Source organism: Neomonachus schauinslandi, chromosome 1 (assembly GCF_002201575.2).
Source record: "Neomonachus schauinslandi chromosome 1, ASM220157v2, whole genome shotgun sequence".
Classification (NCBI taxonomy): domain Eukaryota; kingdom Metazoa; phylum Chordata; class Mammalia; order Carnivora; family Phocidae; genus Neomonachus; species Neomonachus schauinslandi.
Genome location: NC_058403.1, coordinates 123898210 through 123925028, shown reverse-complemented (window position 1 = coordinate 123925028; position 26819 = coordinate 123898210). Strand labels below are relative to the sequence as shown.

At 47.6% G+C, this 26819-nt stretch overlaps 1 protein-coding gene across 1 annotated transcript in view; it reads left to right on the top strand.

Moving 5' to 3' along the window:
• Positions 1-26819, top strand: part of EPHB1 (EPH receptor B1) — a 416084-nt gene that overhangs the window by 338850 nt on the left and 50415 nt on the right. Inside the window, exons 10-11 of the mRNA XM_044915538.1 lie at positions 10379-10501; positions 21475-21722. Coding sequence (XP_044771473.1) covers positions 10379-10501; positions 21475-21722 — 371 coding nt within the window. The remainder of the gene's footprint in view (positions 1-10378; positions 10502-21474; positions 21723-26819) is intronic.

The window sequence follows — 26819 nt, the reverse complement described above, 5'->3', positions numbered from 1 at the left end:
CAGGCAAGCTAAGCCTTGTCACTCCTTGGGCAGGGTACAGACGGTCCCCAGGCATTGAGTCCAGGTGTGGCTTGGTGCCCGTTGGGCCACATCAACCTGAGATCTGGCCATCCTCCTGCTCTGGCGGGGCGGGCTATGCTGGCCCACCACATGGCACCCACGTGCACGGAGGTATGCTTCCACGACCCCCGGAGCCCCTTCGGGGGGACTCTGTCACCTCTGAGGCCGACAGAAGGAGGCCTCCCTAGTCGTTAGGTCGCACAGCAGTAACAGTGCCCGGCTGCAGCCAGTGAGGGCAGCCGAGCACACGGCGCCACCCGCGACGAGCTGTGCAGTCACCACCCCTGGCACTCAGGGCGGACGCAGAACCAGAGTTCACTCCCTTGGCTGCTTTAGAAGGCTGTCTTCTTTTTCATTCGGCTCACCTTTTATAAGGGTCCTTGCTCCTGTTCATAATCTTTCTTTTTATCTAGTCCCCGAAACCTGGCTCCCTTGGCAACCTGGTTCCCTAAACTTGTAGTCTCGTGCATTGAGCTGCATTCGTGCTTTTTCTGCCATGCACATCCGTATCACTCTGACCAAAGCTATTAGTGTTGAAGAATCACAGCTGAAATGCTGTAGAGCTGGGGCAAGGCTCGGCACACTTGTAACAGAAGAGAAAACTCCGGGCTCTGATGGAGGAAGGATTAGGAATATTTAGTCTTGGAAAGCCTACTCTGTGCCATGAATTGGGAATTTTATTTTGGTAGCTCACTTCGACTCATCCAACCCTGACAACCACTTGGGGGGCAGGCATTAATGGAAGGTTAAGTGACTTACCCTGGTCACACAGCTCCTAGGTGGCAGAGGTGGATGGCACGCTCTCTAAGTCTGGCTCCGGAGCCCCTGCTCTCACCATATTGCAGAGGCTCAAGGTGCCTGGTGATCAGGAGGAGGTGAGGATGGGATGCAGACTAATCTTAGGTGTTCTGGTTGGTAGTTTATTGGTTGCCCCACCCCTGGTCCCACTGTAGGAGGCAGAAAGGTCAATTATGTCTAATCCGAGTGTGTGCACATAACTCTACCTGGACCGCCCACATGCATGCCCCTCATGGTGGGATGTGGCCAGCAACTGCAGCTCTGAAGACTTCCTGCCCAGGGAGAGACAGGAAGCCTACAGCAGCTCCCAACTGCATTCATCAGAGCCCCACTTCTCTTCACCACGGGCAGGGCAGAGGGTACCATAGAGAGGCTGGCGGTCTCTGCCCTCCCAGGCCCTCCTATCAAGCTGACGCAAAGGCTGAAGGAGAAATAACAGAAATCTTTGCAGATGGAATACCTTCTCTAGCCCATCCAGAATGGCAGAGCTGTTCACTCTGAGAACACTGGGGCACTCATTTATGTCCCTCCTCTGAGCCTGGAGCACGTGAATAAGCATGTCAAGGGGAGGTTGGATTTGGGTGAGAGAGATTAGAGGGAAGGCAAGTTGGAGAGAGAAGCTGCCGGATGTGGTGCTGGATGCTTGGATAAAGAGCCTGGAAGCTTGTGGTTCATATTCAAGGATGGGTGGGTGGGACTGTGGTTCTCCCGTGTCCAAAGACAGGCAGACAGATGGCGTGTTCTCATGATTTCTGTGAGCCAGATCTCAGAAGGTGCTTGCTGGCTGACTAAAAATTGCCTGGACAGGATGATCCAGGTAAGGCAGGGTAGGCTTGGCAATCTATCTTAGAAAAGTTCCAGTCAATTCTGCATTTGGGAAATGCTGCTGGGTATTTATGGGGCTTATCTAATTACACACCTGATAGTGGCTGATGTCTCACTGATTTCTGAGTTGGGTGAAGTGGGGAAGGGTGGGGACAGAGGAAGAAAAGAGTTTGGTAAGGGGTCAAGGGCTTTCAGGAAACAACTCTAACATAACCATCTCCGTGTTGCAGGCAACTGCAGATACAGTCATAGAGCTATTCTTAAGCCTCGAGAAAAGCAAAACCAAATAGGGTATGTGCCCAGGGACTGGCAAAAGCTATAATTTCCACCTAGGGCAAGAGGACAGAGCACTGAGATGACAGAACAGGACTGTGAGCTTGATCCCTGCCAAATGCTTGTAGAGACCAAAGCACGTGGGTCCTGGGCATTTACAACCAAATTCAGTGATCATTGGGAAACACAGAGGATTATTAAGAAAACAAAATGAGGACCTCATCTCACTTACTAGAGTTATACCTTTAGTAATTTCAAGAGGAATTGCAGATGTAGTGAGTTTTTATTTTGGCAAAAATATTTGATGATCTCCTAGGGGAAAGCGTGTAAAGTGAGTACAGAACTTGTCTTCATACGCAAAGAAAGTGGGTTAGTGACTCTGTCAGCCAGGAAGGAAGTCACTAGCTTTATTCTAATCTTTGTCCAATTCAATCTCTGTTCGTTTGATTGTTTTTTAAATTCACCAGTCAGGTGCAAGCAAGCCTAGGGATGCTTATCAAGTTTAGAGGTAACAGTTGGAGAGCATAACTAACACCATATAAAACAATCAAAATTCAGAACTATCCAACAGCTTTGAATGCTAATTTGAAATCTGCAAGATGAAATGTTAGAGGGATAAATCTAGAATCTAGTGTTTAGGCTAAAACAAAAATAAAGCAACACAGAAAGGAGAAGACCTGACTTGCTATTCGTTTGTGTGAAAATGTGTAGGTATTTAGTTTACCACATGCTTAATATGAGTGATACATAGCAGAGTAAAAAGCCAAGCACTGTTATTGATGTAAAACAATAGTAAAAATAATGTCCAGTTTTGAGTACTCACTGTGTTAAACACTTTACCTCTGTTAATTCATTTAAGCCTCATAACTGTCCCAGGAGGTAGATTTTGCATGTGAAAAAAACAGCCTCAGAGAGGACAGGTAACCTGTCCGGAATCTTGGAGTTAGTGATTTGCAAAACAAGGTTTTAAACTCAGGTCTGTCTGACTCTGTGGTCCCCAGATCAGAGGAGGTGATACACAGACATGCTGTCCTCTGTGCTAGTAAGAACACATCTACAGTGATGTTCTTGATTCTGAGGACCCCATTTCGAGAAGAACATTTTTGGCAAAGCAGCCTGCCTGTGGAGAGTGGCAAGTCCTGATCTCTTACCTTAGAAACTTGGAAACACCCGTTCAGTGTTGGAGAAACACGGGCAGGGATCAAGCATGACACCTTTAGGGCAAAGGAAAGAAGATGTTGTCGTGCTTCATGAAGTTAAATGGAACCATCAAAGGAAAGATCAGAGTAGGCAGACATTTGATTCAGGAGAGAACACCCCCGCCCAACTGGAACTGCCCAACACAGAGCCAGGTGGCTTTGTGGGGAGGTAAGCTCTCTGTTCCTGGAAGCATTCAAGCGCAGGCTAGATAGCGATCGGTAAAGAATGTTGTGGAGCCAACTGCTGCTCTAAGTGGGAGATTGGACCAGAAACACATCTCGCTCCAAGACTCCACGCCCAGCCTTCCTAGCTCTGGGTGGGAGATTGGACTAGATTAGCCCAGAAACACATCTCACTTCAAGATTCCACGCTCAGCCTTCCTAACTCTGGGTGGGAAATGTATTTCAGAACTGTAGAGGACCAGCAGCCAGCCCACTGGAAATGACCTTGGGCACCAGGGTGAAGGTCAGGTGGACCCATTGGAGGAAGAGACAGACTGGATACTTTGGCTGCCTCTTCTGGGGTAACAGGAGCATTAGTAACTGGTCATGAGTAAATGAGGGCCTATGAGCCACGGAGCGAAGGGCCCCAAGGGCAAAAGGTGGCAGAGTTTTCAGTGGGTGCTTATTAAATGTCAAGGAAATTTAATGAGCAACTCCGCGGCTGTTGCCTTTGGGTTGCCAACAAGGCTTTGATGGCCCAGAACCAGTGGGCCTTGCCTGGAAAGCCGTTCCTGTGCTGGTCATTGAAACCAAGGAGCAGGCAGATGTTACACTCTGTTTCCTGAAGTACCTTCCTCAATAGCAAGTAGCCTGTGGCCTACTTTCCTTCTCCTGGAGATACATACGAGACAATTACTGTGGTTTTAAGAAAAAACTTTAAAAATATGGTGAAGCTTCCAAATACAAGGAAGGAGGAAGATCCTCCTCAGATCCCCTGCTTTTCCACTGAGGCTCATTGCCTCCCTTGGGGCTCCCCTCTTAGATTCTTCCTCCCACCCTGCCTGGGCACCCATGACCTCTGCTTCTTCCTGGAAAAAACCACCTCCCTATTGCCCTGATCTTGGCCCTCAGAAGCAGGTAGAACAGACTGTGTCTAGTTTCTACCAAGCTTTCCTGGTAGGTTTACTCCAAGAAACTGCCCATCACGCCAACAGCTTCAACCACCACCCGTGCGCCTCTTCAATCCATAACTCCAGATTTAGACGTCCGGCTCTGTTTCCATTCTGAGTTTTATGATTGACTTCTAGGCACTTGCATACTTCATCTGTGCGTTCAAAGTGTAAAAGCACGTGTGCAGACTTCCCTAATAATGGGGTTTCTTGCCCAAAGTCCGTTACCTGATTAACAGTACCGCTTTATTCCACACGTCTTGGCATTGACTTGGATTCTTCTCATTCCTCTTTAATTCCGCATCTTTAAATGCTCACCAAGTGCTATCAAAACTCCCTTTGAAATTTCTCTCGCCTCTTCTGTTGTTCTTATTGCAGCACGCTGGTTGAAGACTCTACCTTGTGCTTTAATTACTGCAACAACCCCATAGCTGTTTTGTCCGCCTCCAGCCCCTGCCCCACAACATCCATGTGAACACGGCAGCCCACCAGCAAAAGGAATTCCCCAGGGCCTTGCTCTTAGTGCGTCCCTTCCATGCAGATGGAACAGTTGTCAGCTCTGTGTGTCCGATGGCACTGATCTTAATGCCTTTGGTTTCACAGTCAAGGCCCTCCCGTGCTAGCACATCAGTGTTCTGCCACTCTGGTCCCCTCTTCCCGTCACATTGAAGCTGGTCACACTTTGCTCATTCATGCCATGGTGGGCTTCTCTCTGAGCTTTGTTTTATTTTTTTTAAGATTTTATTTATTTATTTGACAGAGAGAGAGCACAAACTGGGGAACAGTAGGAGGGTGAGGGAGAAGCAGGCTCCCCGCCAAGCAGGGAGCCCGATACGGGGCTCAATCCCAGGACCCTGGGATCATGACCCTAGCTGAAGGCAGACGGTTAATGACTGAGCCACCCAAGCACCCCATCTGAGCTTTGTTTTAGATACTCCAGGCTTCTCTCTCCCCAGTGCATGACCACGGGACCTGTCCTTCTTGGATTGTGACCTGGAATGCTGGCATCCATAGCCCTCTGCCTTCTCTGGTTTCTGCCGCATTTATAGCTCATTTCCAGGTGTGGGCTCCCGATTCCAGACTCTCCAGCACTGTTCCCCAGGTATTTCAGGTCTTCATCAGAAGAAGAACCTCATGAGCTTTGCTTTTCCTATAGCTCCCATAGTCCCTAGAACAGTGTCCTGTCAACGTTGAGACAAATGAGGGATGATCAATGTACTGAGGCAGAGCATTGGATGAAGTCCCTCCCGGGGACTGGATTTTATGTGCCGATCCCTAAACTGCTTCCCTCCTGTGCTTAGATATCTGGACCAAATTTAGGTGAGTCACAAAGATGACAAAGTCTGCCTTGGATCCAGAATGGGGCCCGAGGAAGCACACTTAGCTCTTTCCCATGGCTCTGTCAAACCTGCCGGGACACAAGGTATCAGTGACTGAGAACAAGCTAAGTCACTACCTCTCTGGAGCCATACTGTGGGATTCTAGGAATCCTCAGCCAGCAGGAGGGCATCAGCCTCTTCCTGGCACCCCTGAAGCTTCTCAGCCTGTCTGCTCTCCATGGACCCCCAAGATGTCCGTGGCACTGATTTTGTACTTTCTGAGTACACAAGAGGGCTGAAGAGGAGCACTCCATCTTCTCCTTTAGCTCTTAATCCTCTTATGTCACCCATCATTTAGAACTGGCCCTTTCCCAGCCTGCTTCTGCTCAGCCCTGAGACCCTGGCACTTGCAAGTAAGTCTAACTGACTTTTTAGATACACCCCACACATCTGCCAGCATCCCCAGAATTTGTCCCAGCTGCTTCACTTTTGAGAGCCCCACGATGGAGTGATGTAGGGTCTCTAACAATGGCCAAGAGTTTCTTCTCCTTCCAGGAGTGCTCTGTGCCACACAAGAAGGCTCTGGATAGTGGCTAAGTCATTTGTCCCCAGACTTCTATGCCTAAAGCATGGGTTGATGGGTAAGATTTGGCTAATTTCCTGGGACTATGGTCTTTTAAAGTTGGAGGCAGTCCAGGCTGCACCCCCTAGCCATAGTATAAATGGGTTTTGAAATCAAAGAACAAACATACCTGCAAACTAGTTAATAGAAATTAGTGAATTAGAAGATCATAAAATTGAAGATTTTTTCTCTCTCTCTCAAGGCACTAGCAATCAGAAGTTTAGATCCGTACACATTACTTTTGTGCCAAAGGTATGTAACGTATGTTAAAAATAAGAAAAAAAAATCAGTTAACTGTAAAAATAGTATAAATATATAATATTAACAACAATAATAATGTAAAACACCGTACAGAGCATTATAAAATGCTTTATATTATGAGCTATATTGCATCTGATATTATTATTACTACCACTGATAATATTTCCCCAACACTCATAATCTGAGAACAATTTCTGAGCCCCATCTCCAAATGTTTGCCTGACTCCACAGCTGACTTGAATTCCTTGTTCACTGTCTAGTGATTCATTGCACTAAATACCATTTTCCTGATAATTAAAAACTGCTCACTGGCAAGTGGGAGCAGGAACAGGCTGATGCAGGATTTATGCAGAAACACAAAATGAGCCAAAAGACAAATGACCTGTTCTGCCTAGCTAAAGGCATTTTTTTTTCTTATCATCTTCTGGGACTTGAGAAAGCCTAGCGGTAATGCAGGAAAGAGGTCTGGAGTGGGGTGTTATTCCAGGATGAGGTAGATGCCGGGGAGCTGTGATGGGCACGTGCTCGGTCAAATCACTCTCCCGATTTCGACCGCTGGATCCCTGCCCCCAGCCGGAGGAGTTAGGCCAGGACCCTCTGCTAGGGCAGCCCTCTCAGACCCTCATCAGGGGAAAAGCACCAAGTCTGAGCCGTTTGGTAGACTTTTGATTTCAGTTTCCCTTCCTTGATGTGACAATGGTATCTTCAGTTTCAGGGAAAACAAGTCCTAATTCCTACTACTGCACAGAAGCAGAACTTCACAGGCACACTGCATCTCTTCTCCTGGGCTCCTCCATGCAGCCCCCTCAGCTGTTCGTGAAGGGCTTTACTAACAGTCAGGACCCCTGGCCCCAGATCAGCTGTGACATCACTCGTGTGCCTCCCTGCCCCATTCCTATAAGCCAGCAAGGTAGCAAACCTCTCCGGGAGAGTAAACTGTACCCATCATTGAATTGTGAACTTGCTCCCACCTTGGTGCACTTGGTTGCCTGTTGCTGGCCTGGAAGAATGCCAGCCCCATCAGGAGATGAGCCGTTGCCCTCTGGGAGTAGGTCCTTCCCAGAATGGATGGGGGCTAATATCTGTAAAGCTCATTAACTCAGAATCCTTTCTCCTTCATCCTTATATGTGTCTGTACTTACAAACCATTCATTACTGCACATTCTAGATTGTTTAATTAGTCTTTGTGGAAGAGTTCCTGTAGGACAGCTTAGCATACATTGTTTAAAAGCCCTTGATCTAAAATAACAAGGTAGTTATTTTTAAAGTAACTAATATAACTCTAAGTGGCTGACATGCCCCACTGGCCACCCCACCTAGCTTCCTCTTCCTACCTCCCCAAACACTTCCTAGAACCATTTACTGATAATCATCACGAGTGCGTCAGTGTGCGAGCCCTCCCTGTGTACATCAGGCGCTGTGCTGGGTATGTCACTTGCAATATGTTCTGTAATATCACAGTCACCGTGGGAAGGAGCTGCTAGCTTCGCCACTGGCAGAGGAGAGGCCTGTTCTAAGAGATGGATGTGGCTTTGCTGCATTACGCCCAGGCTAGTAGGAGGCTTTGGGATTCTATCCTCGCCTTTCAACCCCAGCTTCTGGGTCTCAGCCTCCTCTCATCTCCGCACAGCATGGAATTCGGGAAAGTTCACAGGTTGTGACACTGACCTGCTGTCCGTTTGGCATTTTGAGTGGGTCTGTGGTTGCCTCACCTCCTGCGCTCACCCCTTCAGCTCATGCTGCCAGCTTCCACCTACCCCATCTGTGTTTCTTCCCTAAAAAGCTCTCTCTGGCCACGGAGGCTCCCTGCTCACCTGCGCAGCAGGCTGATTAGCCCCCACCAAAGGCTTGATGGGAACCTGGATGATAATAACACAGCTCCCTCCATCCAGGGTGGGCCAACTGTGAAGCATGTGCTCACGCACACCAACTCCCACAGCTTCCCTGGGGGGGCTTAAGCCTGCTTCGGTTACCCGCGTTGGGAAGTGGCTTGAGAACACACTTTTTCTAGGCTGACTGCCTTGCCTCGATCTTACTTCCCCACTCACCTGTCCCTACTGCTGTGGGATCATCTTTCAGATAAGCCACTTGTTTCTCAGAACCTTGTTCTGGTGGGTGGTTGCTTCTGGTGGAACCCAAAGTTTGGCTGCCTGGAGATGCTGATCTGGCTTCGTTAGACACTTTCAGTCTGGTTGCAATGGTTCTTGCTCTTCACTTGTTCTTCATACCAACTGAGAAAGAGATGAACCCCATCCCTACTTTCCTTTTAGTCCACTGTTAGCAAAGTAGAACACTGGCCTCTCTCTCTCTCTCTCTCGCCCCTCCCCCCACATTCCCCAGGGATCAGAACATTGTACATAAAGGTGAGGATCTCTGTTTGCTTTGTCCAAATCTCAGTGGGCAGATGCCAAAGTCGATGTTGTTCTTCCCAAGTTTCCAAGGAGCATTCTAGCATGGTGTTGACTAACCTAAAGCAAACAGCCTAGCATGCTAGGAGTGACTTTATTTAGTGACTGGGAATGAACCATTTTTCAGAAAGAGTTGATCTTCTGGGCATAGCACCTGGCTCTCTCTGACTTAAAAAAACAAACAAACAAACAAAAAACACCCTTCACTTCTTTGCTGTGTCTTCCTTCTCCCTCTGGATTGGATTCTAGCACTTTGAATCCTTGCCTGAATTATGACCAAAGCAACATGAACTTGGGGGAGCTGTAGAGTCCTCAGAGTTTTTTGGATGATAAATGTCAGAACTAGCCTTTGCATATAGGGCTGCGAGTCAGCGAGATGAGGCACAGTGGGGACGGGAGGTCCCAACCTCAGACTTGGGTCCTGACCGTGGGCGCTCGGCACCTGTGCCTTTCCAGACCTGCCTGCCCTGCTGACCTGACTCGTCCACCGGCCAGACAGCAGCAGCAGGCAGGCAAACTGCCTCCCCCTCACAAGGATGCCATGCTGGACCATGTGGTGTTGCTTTCAAAGTCCTCTCCTGCTCACCACACCACCACTGAGGAAACAGTGTCTAGACTTTGCCTAGTGACACATCTGACATGTTGAAAATTACATTGTGAGTGAATCCATTTGTTTCTTTGGTTCCATTTCCTTTTTTGTCCCCTCTCCTCCACTTTTTGAATGTATGTTTTTTGCAGTGACAATTCTCTATTTTGTCCCCATGCACACCTATTTATCTTGCCACTCTAAACATCAGTGACAAAGTCTATATTCCTTTTTGTATTTCTCATTCACCCTTTTATTTGTTTTTCATACTTTTGTGTGTCTGAGGGCATGGACGTTCACTACCATTTTTCTTTCATTCCACCTCATTTTTTTTCTCTGTAGACTTTGTTCTTTATCAATATTTTCTAAGCTTTTCTCTTCACGGTTTTTCTTCTGGTATTCTGTCTTGACACTTCTAACTTGGGGTTTTTGTAATAGCAATTTCTCCTTCTCTCTTTCTCTCTCTCCTTTTTTTTAATCCATCCTCATCCCTCTTGCAGCCTTGGCCGCAGCCGTCAGTTATAACCTTAATGGTGGCCTCCACTCAGAAAAGTTGTCAAGTTGATAAATATTGATATCTACCCTACCATTTTACCACCGCTTTTCTGCTAATGCATTTGGTTGGCATCAATCAGTTTCTTTGCCTTCTGTGAGTGCTCAGTGTGGGAACTGGTCCCGATCTGTCACTTATAAGTAATCTGCTCCACATTTCATCAAGAGCTCAAAAAGAGAAGAAAATAGAGAAGTAGAGAACAGAGAACCAGGCTAGTGTGGCGCAGAGGGAAGGGAGATGGGAAGGCCCAGCCAGGCACAGAGAGGCAATCTGGTGTGTAGGGGAGCTGGGGACAACAGCCAGGACTTACTGACCACCGTGTCCTCTTTGGGATGTTAACCCTGCTTGTCTCCTCTAATAAGGCTCCCCAGGGATGAAGATCTACATTGACCCCTTCACTTATGAGGACCCCAACGAAGCTGTCCGGGAGTTTGCCAAGGAGATTGATGTATCTTTTGTGAAAATCGAAGAGGTCATCGGAGCAGGTATGGCTCTCCCCTCCCCTCGTTTCTGTTCTCTTGGTGTCCAAACATCTTCTTCCCACCGTCCAAGGTGTTCTCTTTCAGCATAAAAAGTCATCCCATTGAGAAAAGAGCTTCTAACATCTTTCTCCCCAGAAGATGAGTCTGAATCATCTACAATGTGTGTCTAGGGATCTTTTGGGGACCTTGATCATGGTGGCCAAGCTTGACCGGTGTTGGAGAGAAGTCAGCTGTAGTTTTGGAAGATTCAGACATAGCTCTGGAAATGGACTACCAAATGCAGATGAAGAGAGAGATCTAAGGTACACAGTTGAGAAGACTGAAAGAAACATAAATTTTTAGAAGCTGGACGTAATGTCTCACTCACTGATATTTCCATGACTCTGGATCAAGATTTCTTCCCAAACTTTCAGTTCTCCTTTTTCTATATACATGCATTTGGAGACAGATCATGATGAATTGAAGAGGGACCACTGTTTCCAGAAGAAAACCCACCCCTAACTGTATTTCCTACAAAAGATCTATGATATGGACTGTAACCCAAGACAGATTTCACTTCCGAGAAACATGCATTCTCTCATCCACCTTATTGCATTGGAATAGAAACTCAGCCCAGCAGAGGACTAGCTGCCTGAGATGCTCTCAGGAGCTCCTACCTAAAGACTGACGTAGAATTTTCATCTTTCCTTAATGGATCAGTAGTTGAGTCAATTTGGCAGTGGACCCAGCCTTTTTAATGTGAACGAGTAAAATATCCCGAAATACCTTCACTTTATAAGCAATCTCTTTATGCCTCCTCTACTGCCTGTTTTGAATCTTCTTAAAACTGTGTTTGCTTTGTGTCCTCTTTCCTTTTATTTTCTTCTACAAAATTCTTTGTCTTTCCTTCTTCTCCAATTCTTGTTAGCGTTCAAGCTCTCTTCACGCATATGCTGTTGTCTTCTTTTTAGTTTCTACGTTTAGAAGTGCTTTATTCATAGCAATATTTGGAGAGCCATGGAGTTGCCTCTTCCTGTAATGTTTTAACTCGATAAAATATGCTTAAAGTCTTACAGACAGCCACTTCGTATATTATCTTTAGGGGGAAAGTCACTATCCTTCCATTCACTGCATCTCTTAATGCACCGAGGGGTCACAAAGCCATCTGTGAAATTGGAAGTCACATTTGACAGCTTACCCATTAGGCCACCATTTTCATGCTCTGGTTTCTCTCTTAAAGAGCTCCACCCTCATGACATCTTTGTGGGGGCTGCTGGGACTGCCCCTGTCAGGACACACCTCTCCCCCTCACCAACCCCTCAGGAGTTCCAGCCAGCTGGCCGTAATCTGATCCACATGAGTCTATACGTATTTCCCATTGACTTTCATTAAATATGTTACTGAACCACGACTTTCACTTCTGTGCAGACAATTTTTTCTTCCTCCTTAGATGCTGACATATTTAAGGATCATGCCTTGGAAGGCTGGATACCAGATAAATTGGATTACTCCTAGGGGCTCAGATTTCTCCAATGAACTTGAAAGAGTGTTGGGAAGGCTTGCTTTCAGTCCTGCACCCTGTTTCCCCACATTATTAATTGTTGTTATGTCATGTGGTAATGGTGCTAGTGATTTTAATGTTTTTATTTATGTCATGTGCTTCGAGCAATGTGTTCTGGACTGCATTTCACCCCAGAGAGCCCCCACCAGCCCCCTCCCGCCTTTGTCAGGGGAAGAGTAAAGAGCCTTCTCACTTTATGACCCTGCCAGGGAGTGACGATTGGGGGTGAGCTCACCAACAGCCGGATGCCTATAAAGGGACAATCGATGGCACTGCTCCATCCTTCACTTTCCCTTTTTGTGTAGCCTGGGCCTCCGCTGCCGTGTTGGTGCATCTTGCTCAGAGAAGGTCAGTCCTCTCCGAGGCTCACGTGGTAGTGGGGAGGGATCGATACATTTAGCAGTTCATGAGACGTCCAGCAGCACCAGGTAAAGACCCGTGCCTGGTCGCTGCCGATCACCCTCTACCAGACGCTCATCTCCTCACGATTCAGAAATTCCAGGGCTAATCCCTGTGGATGTTAATTCACTATGTGCAACTGGATGCAGTTTTAACAGAAGACACTCCTAGCTGGAATCAGTCCCCACTTTTTCTCCTCTCTCTCCACTCTTGCTTCTCCCACACCCCGCCTCACTGAGACTGACTTCACTTTGTGCTAAAAGAGCTGGTGTGAAGGTCAAGTTAAAAACAAAAGAATTTTGTAAGGTAATGTTTATACAGTGTTACTGGCAATCCTGCTCTTAGCCTCCTGGCTGATTGGGAGCAGGGGGCAGAAACTTAGGGTTGCAGAAGGTAACAACACATGAAAAGAAGACTCAGAAGTCAGTCGTCCTTTTTTTGCTTATGTATTCCTTCCTTCCCCCTCACCCCTTAACAAGCTCTTATTGAATACTTCTTGCATGCTGGATGTGGGGTTCCGGAGATGGACAAACAGCAGTCCTCTCCCATCCCCAGAGGTCTGACAATCTTAATAAGAAATAGGCCAGTCATGTGTTCACTGCTTCACACCATCTGCAACAGGCGTGTGCAATGTTGGGCCAACACGGAGCAGAGCTCAGTTCCTTGTTCTGGGAATGGGCAGGGGCATCAGGAAGGCTTCACAAAGGAGATAACTTTTGGCCTGAGCTTTCAAGGATGAAAACTAGTTGGAAGAGCAAGTTTTTTTTGTGAAACTCATTAGAGAATGAGACAATGACAGAAGAGGAAAATTGCATGATTTAAGGAGAGAAACGAACGTGACCTTCTAGCAGCAGGCTGCTGGAGCCAGCTGGTATCAGCTCACAAGAGCCGACTGTGTACATCTCTTTCCAGCCCCATGTTCAGTGATACATGTTGGTAGGGCCACATGAGCCCCAGGAAGAGTATTTACACAGTGGGAATTGGCAAATACTACAAAGGGAGGTATCTGTTTCTCTGTTTCTTTGCTTCCTGGAGAGCTGGTAGTTGAACACTTACTAGCACACCCCAGCCTTCCAGACTGTGCAAGGTATTTCAAGAGGAGTGGGCTGTGATTGTTGCAGGAGGGGTTCCGTTTAGAGTTCAAGAAGATCCTCATTCATTAAACACTGATCCTGTGCCTGGGACTGTGGTGGGTGCTGGGAAATGCAAGATGCCTAACACCCCCTGCCCTGTAGGGGTGATGGTCTAACACACACACCATGCCTGTCCACAAGAGGATGGTGGGCCATTGACTGCTGCAGATAATGGACACCACTGGCCTCTTCAAAGAGGGCCACAGGCCCTCTGGAGCTTTGGAAAAGTATCAGCTCTTTGTGACCATGAATCTGACTCACAGGAGCCATCTCACAGGTCAACTCCAATACATGGGTTAATTCTGATCAGTTCGATCCATAGATTCACCTAGAGCATCAAGCAGGCTGCCATCTATAACTGGGCCCTATGGCATGAATGGCGGTCTGCCTTGTGCGATGTGTAACCTATGTAGCTGTATGCAGCAGCCCTGATCATGACTGTCAAGTGCATGAAAATGTAGGTAGAGGTGACACTAGAAGCTTCCAGAGGAAGATATGGCAATTGTATTTTATTAATAAATCTCCTCCTCTGACTCCAGCAGCTGCCAATTCAGCATTTCTACAGATAACTTTTTGTGAGAGAGAGGCAGGCTTATGGAGAGAGGGCTAGGTGAGCTGGGGAGGGGGATCTGTGATGTGCACAGATTGGGAATGGGGCCAGCAAGGCCCACCAGTTCTCTTCTTTGAAGAAGACGGGTTTCTTGGGAGTGTTTTGGTAGAAAGGTCACCTGCCAACCTGACTCTCCTGGGCTTATTCAAAGTGAGGGTGGGAGCATGAGGGTGGCCTCAATACTGGACAAGAGTCACAACAGGAAGGGTTTCCAGAAGAGGAAATCAAATAGATGTCTTGAGTAATTATGATTAAAATAACTGTCATATATTGAACACTCACCATGGACATACTTTACAAGCATTGTCTCACTTCACTCCCTTAATGTGAGGTAGGGGGTGTGTGTGTGTGTGTGTTTAAACTGGTGAGGAAATAAACATTCAGAGGATGGCTTGCCAAAGATGGTGCTGTCAGCTGAGTGAATAATAGAGCAAGAATTGAAACGTAGACACGGCTGATCTAGGTCTGGTGAATATAACCCCCACACAGCTACCACTTTGGGTACTGTTCTGGAAAAGAACAGTTAAGTATACAGGAATGTTACTTCTGACGGTAAACTCTGTCTGGGAGTTTGGAATATGCAAACTTCCTTGCTGGCAATGATGAAACTGTCCTAGAATTCAGTATGTCCATGGGGAGTGGGCAGGCGCCCCACATTTCCTGGGGAGTGCAAGTTCTTCCATCCGCCAGTCCTCCTCTTCTAGTATGATTAGCTATCTACCTTAAGAAGGATAACGATGAGGACCAAGATATGAAGCATTTTCAGTATGTGCTTGTTTACATTATGAAAACAATGTCATCGACAGGTGGGCAGTTGTCGAATGACCACAAACAGCCATAAGAAAAGAGAAAATCCGTTCACTCTCACCGTGTAGGTATTAAGTATTGTGGACACCATGGCTACTGAGCAGGTTCCATTTCATCTGCTAACTCCAGTAGCCCGGTAATGGGGACCTGGGGAGCTCTGCTGAAAAGGAAAAGTAGCACTGTGATCAATAAGGAATGTCTGTCCTGGGTGCGGGGTTAGGAGGTAGCGGACTGCCTGCCATGGTTTTACTATCCCTGGTTTAGCTATAACCTACTTACCTTGCCCAGGCTACTGTGATAAAACTGGCTGGTAATCATACTTTAAAACCTAGTTTAAATTTATTCTTTAAAAGTTCCTTTTCTGGTGGAAGCTTGAATTAGTAACTAGAAGCTCTGCTTTCCTTTTTTTCCCCCAAGGCAGTTTGGGACTTCAAAATGCTGTTGCTAAAAAAAAGAGAGAAAGAGAGAGAGTGCAATTGTGTGTAGCTTCTCACTGCACATAGCCAACAGTCACCGCTCAAAATACCTGCTGGCAGGTTGGATGTTTCATTTTCAAAAATTGAAAATTCTTTCCTTCTGATTTTCTATATAATAGCTGAGGCATTTAATGCTGCCAAACCACTTCTTCTCTCTTCCTCATTATGTCAAGGAAAGGAGGAAAGAGGAACTGGCGAGGAGCTGAAAACTTGTAGGGGATAATTTCAGGAGCTGTCTGGAGGACAGTCGCGGGAACTGGCTGCATTACCCTCAGCGGACAGCCTGGAGGGCCGTGGTTCTCAAACTTGAGCCAGGTGTCAGAATCCTCTTGGAGGCATATTAAAACTCATGTCACAGGACCCCACCTACTGAGCTTCTGACCCAGAAGATCCAGCTGGAGCTGGAGAATCTGAATTTTCTAACAAGTTCCCTGATGATGCTGATGCTGTTGGACGGAAAGCACACCTTGAGAACCAAGCCTGGCCCCCAGACTGGCCTGAAGCCAGAGGAAAGTCCTAGCCAAAGGGTAGGAGAGGCTCCAAGGTCAGCTGCAAGGATGCATGCCAATCAAAGTCCAGCCAGACCAAAATTAGGCTGGCTATAATCACTGTCAGTGAAGGATCCACATAGCAAGAATCAACCATAACCACTACCCAGTCATTTCCTACAAGCATCTATTTTAAATATAATGTTAATGCTTGATTTGTGGAAAATATTTTTAGGTATTATGAATTTTTATCAAAAACTACAAAATGTATGGCCATGGTTGGGAGCTCTTGTAAAAGGAAGCTCTCTAGAGCTCAGATCATGGGAAATCAAAGCATCACAGACAGCGAGCTCTAGCCCTAATGACAGGCAAGGTGTCAAGAAGCAAAAATAGTGTCTTGAGAATGGTACATGAACCTGAAGTCAAGGGTCAAGGGGACAGAGTCTCTCAGACTGTAAGCCACCCAAAGCCTTGGTTTTCTGTTACTAACAGTGGCAGGATGCCCACCGACTCCTACTCCCTATGAACCTTGGCGGTGCCAGAGGGCCAGAGCCCCCACACTTCAGCACCCGAGGCTGACCTGGGGACACCTTCCACGCCCAGATACCTGGCAGCCGGCCTTCCCCACCACCCCTGGCATAAAGCCCTACTTTGTCTTGGGTCCCACTAGTTTGCAGAAACTTGCTCTTCCTCCTTTTTCTCTTCCAGAGCCCACCTCCCACACGGGCCAACCCCCCTCACGCCCCTACCCCCAGCTTGTCTTAAATCTAAACCACAGTGTGTAGTTTACAAAACACCTTCTCCAAGACTCAGCACCCCGTGGCCCACCCTTTCTTTTTATTGTGTAAAGCTGAGAAAGCTGAGCCTAGGGGAAGTGACGTGCCCCGAGTCCGGTGACCGGGCTGGTGTCCACACGAGCTGCTTCCTCCGCTCCCTGCCCCAGTTCCTCTCCCAGCGCTGGGGCCATGTAATGACAGGGTGGAGCACAGCCTCCGAGTGAGGACTAAGTGGCTCCCTTGGCAGTGGGTACTTTGAAAACCTCTGGGTTTGGAGAATATGAAGTCATTTCTTTGCCAGACAGGAAAGGAGCTATTTTTACAGAATCAGTATGAAGCTTGCAGAGCAGATCCCTGAGAGCAGTAACGCCATAGCGACTGACTACAAAGCCCGGCTCCCTACCCAAGGAGAGCACATGTTTTTACAGTCTGTATTTTTTTTAGAGCAGTTTTAGGTTCTCAGTAAAATCGAGGGGAAGGGACAGAGATTTCCGATAGACCCCTTGCTCTACACATACACAGCGTCCCCCCCCCCACCAACAGCAGCCCCCCCAGAGAGGTACCTTGGTGGATAAACCTACCTTGATTCATCATTATCGCTCCCAGTCCATGCTTTACAGGAGGGTTCACTCTTGGGGTCATATACTGTATGGACTGGGACAAATGTATAATGACATGTGGCACCTTGACAGTTGCAGACAGAGTGGTTCCACTGCCCTGAAAATCCTCTCCGGAGAGCCCATTTTTAGTTTATCATTTTTAAAACCTATATGATACAACCCCCCACAGAGGATACAGCTTTAAGCTCAAGGAGTAGAAGCACTGCACTTGGAAACCAGTCAGCCACAAAGGTTAAACAGTGTAATAACATTTGTCAGTTCGGAAAGTAGTGTGAGCCACACCGCTCTAGGTAGATAGAACTTGCCAAAGCCACACCTTTGCTGGTCTCTTCCCTCTTGTGTTCTTTCTTTCCACTCACGTCTATATAGCCCACACTCAAGAGGCAGCCCATACACAAGCCCTGCTTTCCAGGGGATTCAAAGGTGTAATGATAAAGCCCAGGTATCCCCGGGCCTTCGGGGGCACCTGGATGGCTCAGTTGGTTAAGCATCCAACTCTTGATTTCAGCTCAGGTCATGATTTCAGGGTCCTGGGATCAAGCCCCACATGGGGCTCCACACTCAGCAGGGAGTCTGCCTGAGATTCTCTCTCTCCCTCTGCCCCTCCCCCCCACAAGTGCTCTCTCTTTCTCTCTCTCACTCTCTCTAATAAATAAAATCTTTAAAAAAAAAAAAAAGAATTCCAGGGTCTTCGGCAGTTCCCTAATCCATCTGAGATAGGCTTGGGTGCTTTAGACCCATGGTGCTCACCCTGGCTGCGCATCAGAACCACCTGGGCAGCCAGGCCTGGCTTCACGGGCCTGTGACCAGTGTCATCACCCCAGGCCCCAGGTTGAGAGGGGCCCACACTTGGTTTAACACCCTGCTGTCACAGTCTTGAAATCCTGCGTAATTTTTGCACAAGAAGTCCTGCAGTTTCATTTTGTACCTGGTCTGACCCACAAATTACGTCGCTGATCCTGCTTCTACTCAGGGTGCACCCAGACAAGCGAATCAGAATTCCTAGAGGTGGGACCCAGGCCTCTGTACTTTGTACAAAGAACACCTGCTCCCCAGGGTTCTGCAGGGGGCGGCCAACTTTGGGAACCACTGGCATAGAAGAGAAGTCTTTAACTGGGGCGTTCCTGTGTGTGTTGTAGGGGACATCAGATTCACCTGGGACACTTTCCCCAAATCCACACACTGATGTAGAAATTGCTGAAGATTCTGATTCCTAAATATTCTGACCCCCCCGCCTGCCAGGCAGGAAGTTTCAATGACTGTGAGATCTATGAGCTAGGCCCACTGTGTTTGCAGTTCCCTACATGTGAGTTGCAGTGACAGTGACAGCCCATGAACTGTTAGGACCTGCACAGCTGGGGCATGGTGGTCCCTGGATTGTGACTTCATAGCCACCCTGCTGAGCAGTATGGCAGGGGGCAAAGTGTGGGGCACCGACAGCAATCCTGGCTCTGACTCGCAGCTGGAGGGTTTGGGGCGTGTTTTCTTTGTGCCCCAGTTTCCTTACTAGTAAAATGAACATAATAACACCCAACTCCCGAGGGTGCTATGAGGATTAAATGAGATAAGATATGCAAAGAGCCTAGCACATTGCCTGGCACCTGGTAGGTGGTCAGTAGATATTGGTGTCCTATCTCCTCCAAGAAGAAATATTACTGCACCTTTCCCTTCAACCACTGTCTTTTTACTAAAGAAAATATAACTCATTATTATAGCAACAAGGAAGAAATGCTAACCAATATTCTTCAATTAGTATACTTATCAAATATGCAATCTATATTCATTCAGCTCATGGTTCCTGAATACTTCCTAGGTCAAGGTGTCAGAAGGATGGATTTTATATACACACACACAGATTACAGAGCATACATATACATACACATATATATGCATACATATAGACGCATGTATGCATGTATACAAATATATACACATGCATATACACACATACTATACACAAGCATATATACATATACATACACACACATATGTGACAGGTCCCTGTTGTGCAGTACTTTTTAAAAAAATTTACGCAGTCGAACAACGAAAGTAATGCTTATTATAACAATTCAAATAATATAAAAGAAATTAGATTAAGTTGACTGACTTTACTTCCCCACCCCTATTCCCACCCTTGTAAAGCAACCATTTTTAAAAAGAATTTGAAGTTATAAATAAATTTTACGTGGATTTTTCCCATTGTTTTTCTTTTGCATCCATGCACACACACTCTCCACTTGGGTACATACTGTGTTCACATTCCGTAGCTTTCTTTCCTTTTCTTCTTCATTGAACAATACAATGCGGACATCTTTTGAAGTCCGGACGCATGACTCATCTACTAGTTTTCAGTAGCTCATGGCGTTCCCCAGGATGGATGGTCATTTTCCAGCCATTCCCCTGGCTTTGGGCATACAGTGTTTTGCTATAGAAGAAGATGGTGCAGTAACAGTCTTTTAAAAACATTCAAATACTGGTACTTCAACTTTTTTCGGATAGAGCAGGGATAGAGTGTCCAGTAGGTTACAACCCAAGAGCAGACAAAGCAGAAGCCAAACAGGTAACAATAAATACGCCCCCCCACCCCTTTGACGGGCATGCCTGCCCCATACCAGGCACCACAGTGGGCCCTACAAGATAAGAACATGAACGAAACTCCATCTGACTTCAAGCAGTTCAGCAAAGCAGCATTTGGTTCATGTCAAAACCGGAGTCACATGTGATCTATGTCCTCAGATCCACATTGAGATCATCCTAATGGTGCTTGTGCCAACCTCTACTCTGGCCCTAGCTTCCGACAAATCTCACGGACTCTGGAGCAATTTTGCGTGAAGAGCCCTTTCCTGCAGCTTCCTTCCAATGACTTCTGCCACAGAAAACAAAGGGAACTCCCAGCCAAATCACAGAGGCGATGTTAACTTGCTTTTCTAATTCGGCCAGTCGTTGATCTGCTCACAGGTTGCTCCATCATTTTCTTCCAGAAGCTGAAGGTGAAAGCGAAGGTCCCCCCAGCAGAAAGCCACCAGGCCCCGTCTCCCATCAGGCCTTCGCCACACGTCAGTGATGCACTTACAAGTAGACCCTAAACTGCCTCACGTGAAAGAACTGGCAGTTACGAAGCCAAACAAAATCGTAGAACAACTCTTGAAAGCACACTTAACAGGATTCAACAGATTTTGTAAAGCAGCTATGAAATAGTGCCACCAGAATTATTTTTGCTCTGGGTGATGTTCCCGCACAAATGTTGAAATGCTGTGGCACCCACGGAGGTGTGCCGCTCGCGTTCGCTCCGAGAAACCACCTCCTGTTCAGCTGCCGGGTGTGCAGGGCGCCGCCAGCCTCCAGCTGCCCTGCCTTCAGGACCTGCCTCAGTTTCCTGGCAGCCCCGGCCGTGACTGAGCGTGGCGGGAGGCTGGAGCCTGGGCCTTCCTGGCATGGGTGCTCTGTACTCCAAAGCGGCCCAGGGGTGGAGAAAACGGGCAGGGCTGCTTCAGCCAGGGCTGCGTGGCGATCTGGAGCTCTCCTTATCCATGCCTGCTTCCTCCTTTCTTTTCATAAGGTCAGGTCTGCATCATGATCTGGGACTCTGGCCAATCCTGCTTCCCCTCCTTGTATCCTGCACGGTGTCCACTAACTTCCCTTCCTGACTGCTTTCTGGGCAACCCAGTAGACGCAGAAACTTTCGGGGCAGTGTAGGAACATGAACATTATCCATCTCATTCAGAGCACTGAAGAACCTGAACATATCCCCTAGCCCCTGGATGTTCTTGTGCCAGGCTCTGCTAAAAATGAATTATGGTCTGCCAAAGTGAAACTGACCATTTCATTTTAATTATTCAGCTGGGACACAAATGAAAAACCAAACGTGAGGAAAAACAAACTTATATAGACTCTGAAATTCCACTTTAGTTACCCCAACGATTTCGAAGAACTGAGGCAAGGGACGTATTTTAATATAAACTCTGTGTTTGCCGTGAACTGATCGGGGCCGGGACACCGTAGTTTCAATGAGAGAACACTGTCTCCATCTCTGCCACTTTCACCACAATTCCACTCTGAGCACTATTGTGCCCTGGTGGTTCTGCAGACTGAGAAAGAAATGGGTAACGATTGCATTCTTGTTGCAGGGGAGTTTGGAGAGGTGTACAAGGGGCGTCTGAAACTTCCGGGCAAGAGGGAAATCTATGTGGCCATCAAGACGCTGAAGGCCGGGTACTCCGAGAAGCAGCGTCGGGACTTCCTGAGCGAGGCCAGCATCATGGGCCAGTTTGACCATCCCAACATCATCCGCCTGGAAGGCGTGGTCACCAAGAGTCGGCCCGTCATGATCATCACGGAGTTCATGGAGAACGGTGCTTTGGATTCTTTCCTCAGGGTAAGAGCAGCTCGGGGGCGTGGGTGACGTTAGCAGTGTGGGATGGATGCTGGGGAGGAGTGTCTGCATGAGGCTAACCTGCCACTTAGGAATTGCCCGATGAAATGTGGGTGGGCATTGGAAATGGTAGCGAGGTTGACAGATTTGTTTCTGAAAGGATAGAACAAAGAGGAGCCTGTGGACCCCTCGGTAGGAGGATAGCGTGGAGTGGGGCCTTGATAAATGCTCGTTGGATGAATACGAATGAATAGAGGCGGGTGACGAATAGCCATCGGCATCTGCCTGAATCACGGAGATTGAGGAGACTCTCAGCAGCTACACTGGCCCGTGTGATTCCTGCAGACGCCAGTGGCCATCTCTGTCTTTCCCCAGCACAGCCCGCCCAGCCTGCTCCCTGCATTTGCAGCTCAGAGATAAAACAGGCCACCTTTCTGATACCCGGCTCCCCCACCCTCGGAGGAGGTGCTTCTGGGCAGGAGAGGAAGAGACAGTGTCACAAGCATTCACAGGTCTTTTCTGTGACTCCAAACCAACCTGCAGCAGAGGTGTGGGGGGGGGGGGTGCCTCGAGGCCTATGGCTGGGAGATCTGTAAATGGTCATTGTCAAACATGCTCCCGTGGAACCACGCCGGGACAGCTTGCCTCTCTGTGGGACATCACAGAGTGACTCAGAGTGGGGGTGGGTGAGCACAGCCATGATGCCAATGTCTGGGGAGTCAGCTGGCAAAGCACAGGCCGGTCAGCAAGTCCTGCCTTGGACCCAAGCCTCAGATGGGAACTGGGGGGAGGTGGGGGGCCTGAGAGCAGAGGGTGTGCGGGCAGCATCACAATGGGGCAGGGTCTCCTTAGCAAGGACTTCAGGGTAATACCAACTGGCAGGCTATGCTTGTCACCAAAGCTACCAAACAGTAGCTGTGGCTGCAGATCAAAGGATCATTCAGATACTTGGTCTTGAAATATTCATGGGGCCACTGCTGTGGTCACGCCCTCTACTGGGTTCTGGGCCTATAGACATGAAAGCGACTTTGTTCTAATGCTAAGTAAGAAATCACCCAAGATTTCAGTGGCTCACCACAATTTATTTTGTTCATGAATCTGCAATCTGCACTCGTTGGGGACATCTCTGTTCCATGTGGTGTCAGCTGGGGCACTTCAAGACCTGGGGCCTGGAATCATCCAAAGACTCACGCACTCATCAGTCTGGCAGCTGATGCTGGGTATCAGCTGGCCTGTCTCCAGGTGGCCTGCATGGGCTTCCTCACAGCAAGCTGGGTGCCAAGAACAAATGTCTCACGAGAAAAAGGCAGAAGCTGGACCACTCTTGTAACTTAGCTTCAAGTCCCACAGTACCCTTTGACCACTGCGAGGGGCTGCCCAGATTCAAGGGGGGGAAATGGGCCCCCCATTTTGATGGGGGGCAATTACATGATGTCGTCTTATGCATAAGCGATGGGAGGTCCTGTTGTGCCCATCTGAGAGACTACAACCTGCCACAGCGGTCCCTTCTCTGAGGACCTGAGTGCCCAAAGCGTCCAGCAATCATCTGCCCAGATTCTTTATGTTTCCACGGGTGGTGTGAAGATGTATGGTGAGCCAAGAAGAACTGAAATCTTCCTGGGGGAGCCAGGGAAGGCTTTAAAGAGGAGGGAAAATTATCTGATACTGGAGAATGAGGCACTCGCCAGGCAGGCCGGGGAGAAGGCAGGTACGATGGAACAATTGAGCAGTGTGTTCAAAGGCTAGAGCCAGCATGGCCTATCTGGTAATCTTTCAGCAGCTGTGTGGTGGCTCCAAAGCTCAGACTCAGGGCCGAGGGGCTGCCGTGTGGAAGGGTGCCTTGGGCGCTTGTCTAGAAGCTGCATTTGCACAGACTGGCTACTTCGGCAGGGCAAGCACACGCTTTTACCTCCTCTACGTTTTTAGGCAGTAGCGGCTAATTTTTGGTGGGGGGCATGGGATGACAACGGATGGGACTGACGTACGTAGCCTAGTACGGCCTCTTTGAAGGTACGGCTTATGCCCTTTATTTTAAAACCCCCGGTACCTACCACAGGGAGCACCTGGTAAGTGCTGGTTGAGTGAAAAACATAAAAAGCCATTTCTGGCACCAAAGTGTTTGGGAATGGAGGGAGAAATAGTCATCCTGAGTGGACATGGTCTCCCCTTCTTATAGCCAGACCCCTCACGTCAGAGTGGGATAAAGACTGTGCTTTCCTGGGGGCATTCATTCGTGATCAGAGATCTCATGAAGACAGCCAAATAAAAGTGAATAGAAGACAATGTTAGGAGAAAAAGCATTTTCTGGAACCAGCCTCCAGACCTTTTTAGGAGCCATTTATTTCCTACGAGTCACCTGATTGTACTTCACAGAGTCGCAACATGATTTGAGGACTGTGATCAGACTTGCTTCCCTGGAACATACAAGCGAACGAGGAGATTCATTCTCGGGAGCCTGTAGAAAATCAAAACCCCACACGGATGCTCCACACAGGGCTCTTTCCGCGTGGGGCCCAGGACATGGGGGCATGCTGGACACCGGTATTTTTCATGATGATGAGGCCCAGGTGGTGGGAGAAGAGCCAGGGGCAAGTGAGGAACACAGGGCAACAGAGGATAAGGGATGGCAAGGACGGAACGGCCAGAGCAGGCAGCACCAGGAGGAGAGGGGAAATGAAGCATTTCTGACTCCTCGCACAGCATGGAGGCAGGTAATCTATAAATCTAATTTCAGCCTTACTACCAAACCCTGGAGCAGAGCAACATTAATTGATGTATCTGCTGCTGGGTAAAATTGAAAAGTAGGTCATCAGTGTAGTTCTGCAGGGCTCATCTTCTGGGAAGTAGTATAATTTTAGGATCACCATTCAGAGAAGAAAGGAAAAGAGTTAGTCCTCAATTTGTGCAACTGCCCCCCTGCCCCCACCACTACCAAACTGGTCATGATGGTTTACAATGAGTCTGAGAGGCTGTGGGCATCGGGGATCCAGTGAGCACATTGGATATGGCTTCTCACAGCCCACGTACTGCTCCTCTCCCATTGCAGGATGTAGAATCCTTCACCTTCTGGAAGGATTAGAAGCACCATTATTTTTTAACAGCATGTTTGGTAGGTTCATTATTGTCCATTTTTGAAAATATCTGCACCATGGATTATGTAGCATGAAAATCCATAATTAAACATTTGCTTGTTGGCACTCAAACTTAGGGGAGTCAATCTGGTGGCTCTTGTATAGTCTTAAGAACACCCCCTGTAGCCCTCATCAGTGTCCCTCCCGTGCCAGAGCCAAGAAGGTCAACATGCTCTGGAAGGCCTTCCTGCCTAGCTTGGCCTTGCGGTCACTGCTGGTTCATCCACAGATGGTCATAGCTGTAAGACTCTTCGAAGTTACTGAGCAATGTCAAATGTGGACATTTCTTATCAGGGAGGCTCATTCATGGGCTGGAGCTAGATGACCATAACCCAGAGATCAGGAATAGAATACCAGACTGGATGCCCCGAGACCTCGGTTCTGCTTAGGGCTCCACTGTGAGTCACCCGGTGGCCTTGAGCAAATCTGTTAACTCAATTTTCCAATCTATAAACTAAAGGCTTTGAGCTGGAGGATCTTGAAAGTTAGGTCTCTTACAGTTAAAAAAAAAAAAATCTATGATTCATTCTCTTCAAACAAATCAAATAAGGGTTTCATTTCCTGAAGTGGATTTGTCAATGAAAGTTGAAATACCTAAATCCTTCCTGCCTAATAAAAGGACCAGCAAGTGGCTTCAGTGAATTTGCTGAAAAGCAATTTCAGCAGAAAGCACTTCAGGAAGGAAAGAAAATTTAAATCACTTCACCCAGGCCTATATTTTTTCTCTATACGGTGTTTTTACCATGTGATCAGCGTGGAGCCTGACCCTTTTCCAAAGTCACTAGGAAACCTGGGCTTTTTCTGCCTTGTTTATCTTTGGATGCTGGTGTTCCTGTCTCTGGAAGTTCTTCTTGGGAAGTTAAACCAATGAACTGAACATAAAACAGTTGAACATGGCAGGGGATCTTCATATGTTTATATCTTTAAGTTTCACCAAAATTATGAACTCAACAGGCACAATCCTGTCTTATCGTGATACGTGATTCCTCTGCAGGTTCTAAAGAAAATGTGTTGCCATTGCAAAGTCAGCATATTCTGTGGAAAAGACCCCAGACAGGAGTTAAAAGATTCAAATCAGAGTAGCATATTTGAGGTACTCATGCCCCTACTTTCTTTTTCTAGGACCATGGCAGACATCATTAATCAATCATGTCACTTTTTGCTGCAAAGCTTATACGCAGCCTTCTCCTCCACACATTTGAGGAAGTCGTTACCATCAGAGATGGAACGTCAGTGGAGAAGTAATTTGCTATTCTGGACTTAGATTCTTGTTATAAGTCAAAGCCACACAGAGTGATTTAAGGCTAATCACTTAAACTTTCTGGACTTCCTTTATCTCCTCTGAAAAGCAATAAACTATCCCCTGCCTTGCACAAAGGAGGATCAAAAAGTATTCTGTAAGTGTGACTTGCCATTCAAAAGTCAAGAAATGGAAGAAATCATGTTTGTTCATTAACTGACCTAAATGTCCAGCCTGCATCATTAGGCCCCAATCGTCCACTACCACAGTTGGTGTGTGGACTGTTGGGGAGTCTACTACAGATGCCAACCCGTTGAGCTCGGAATGCACTGAGGACTAGGTTCTCCTATGGTAATGATCCGAGGATGTCTCCCGAACACACCAGGAAGCTGCAGGAACCTACAGTCCTGGCCCCAGGTGTCCTCCATTCCTCTCACCAGGTATCTGAGTACATGGGCGAGCTGGTTTGTGAGACATTATGGCCTGGCTGATAACCAGCAGTCCTTGCTGCTGTCTTAGTATTCACAGGCACAGAGACAAGCCCTTTCACATGTATTGTCTCACTTAACCTCGCCAAAATCCTATGAAGAATGGATAGCGTGTTCTTGTGTTACAGATGTGGGAATGACAGCTCTGGAAGTTAAATGACTTGCCCAAGTGCACACAGTCAATGTGTGGCAGGGCCTGGACCCCAGTCTGGGTCTGTCTGTCTCGAAAGCCTGGACTTCT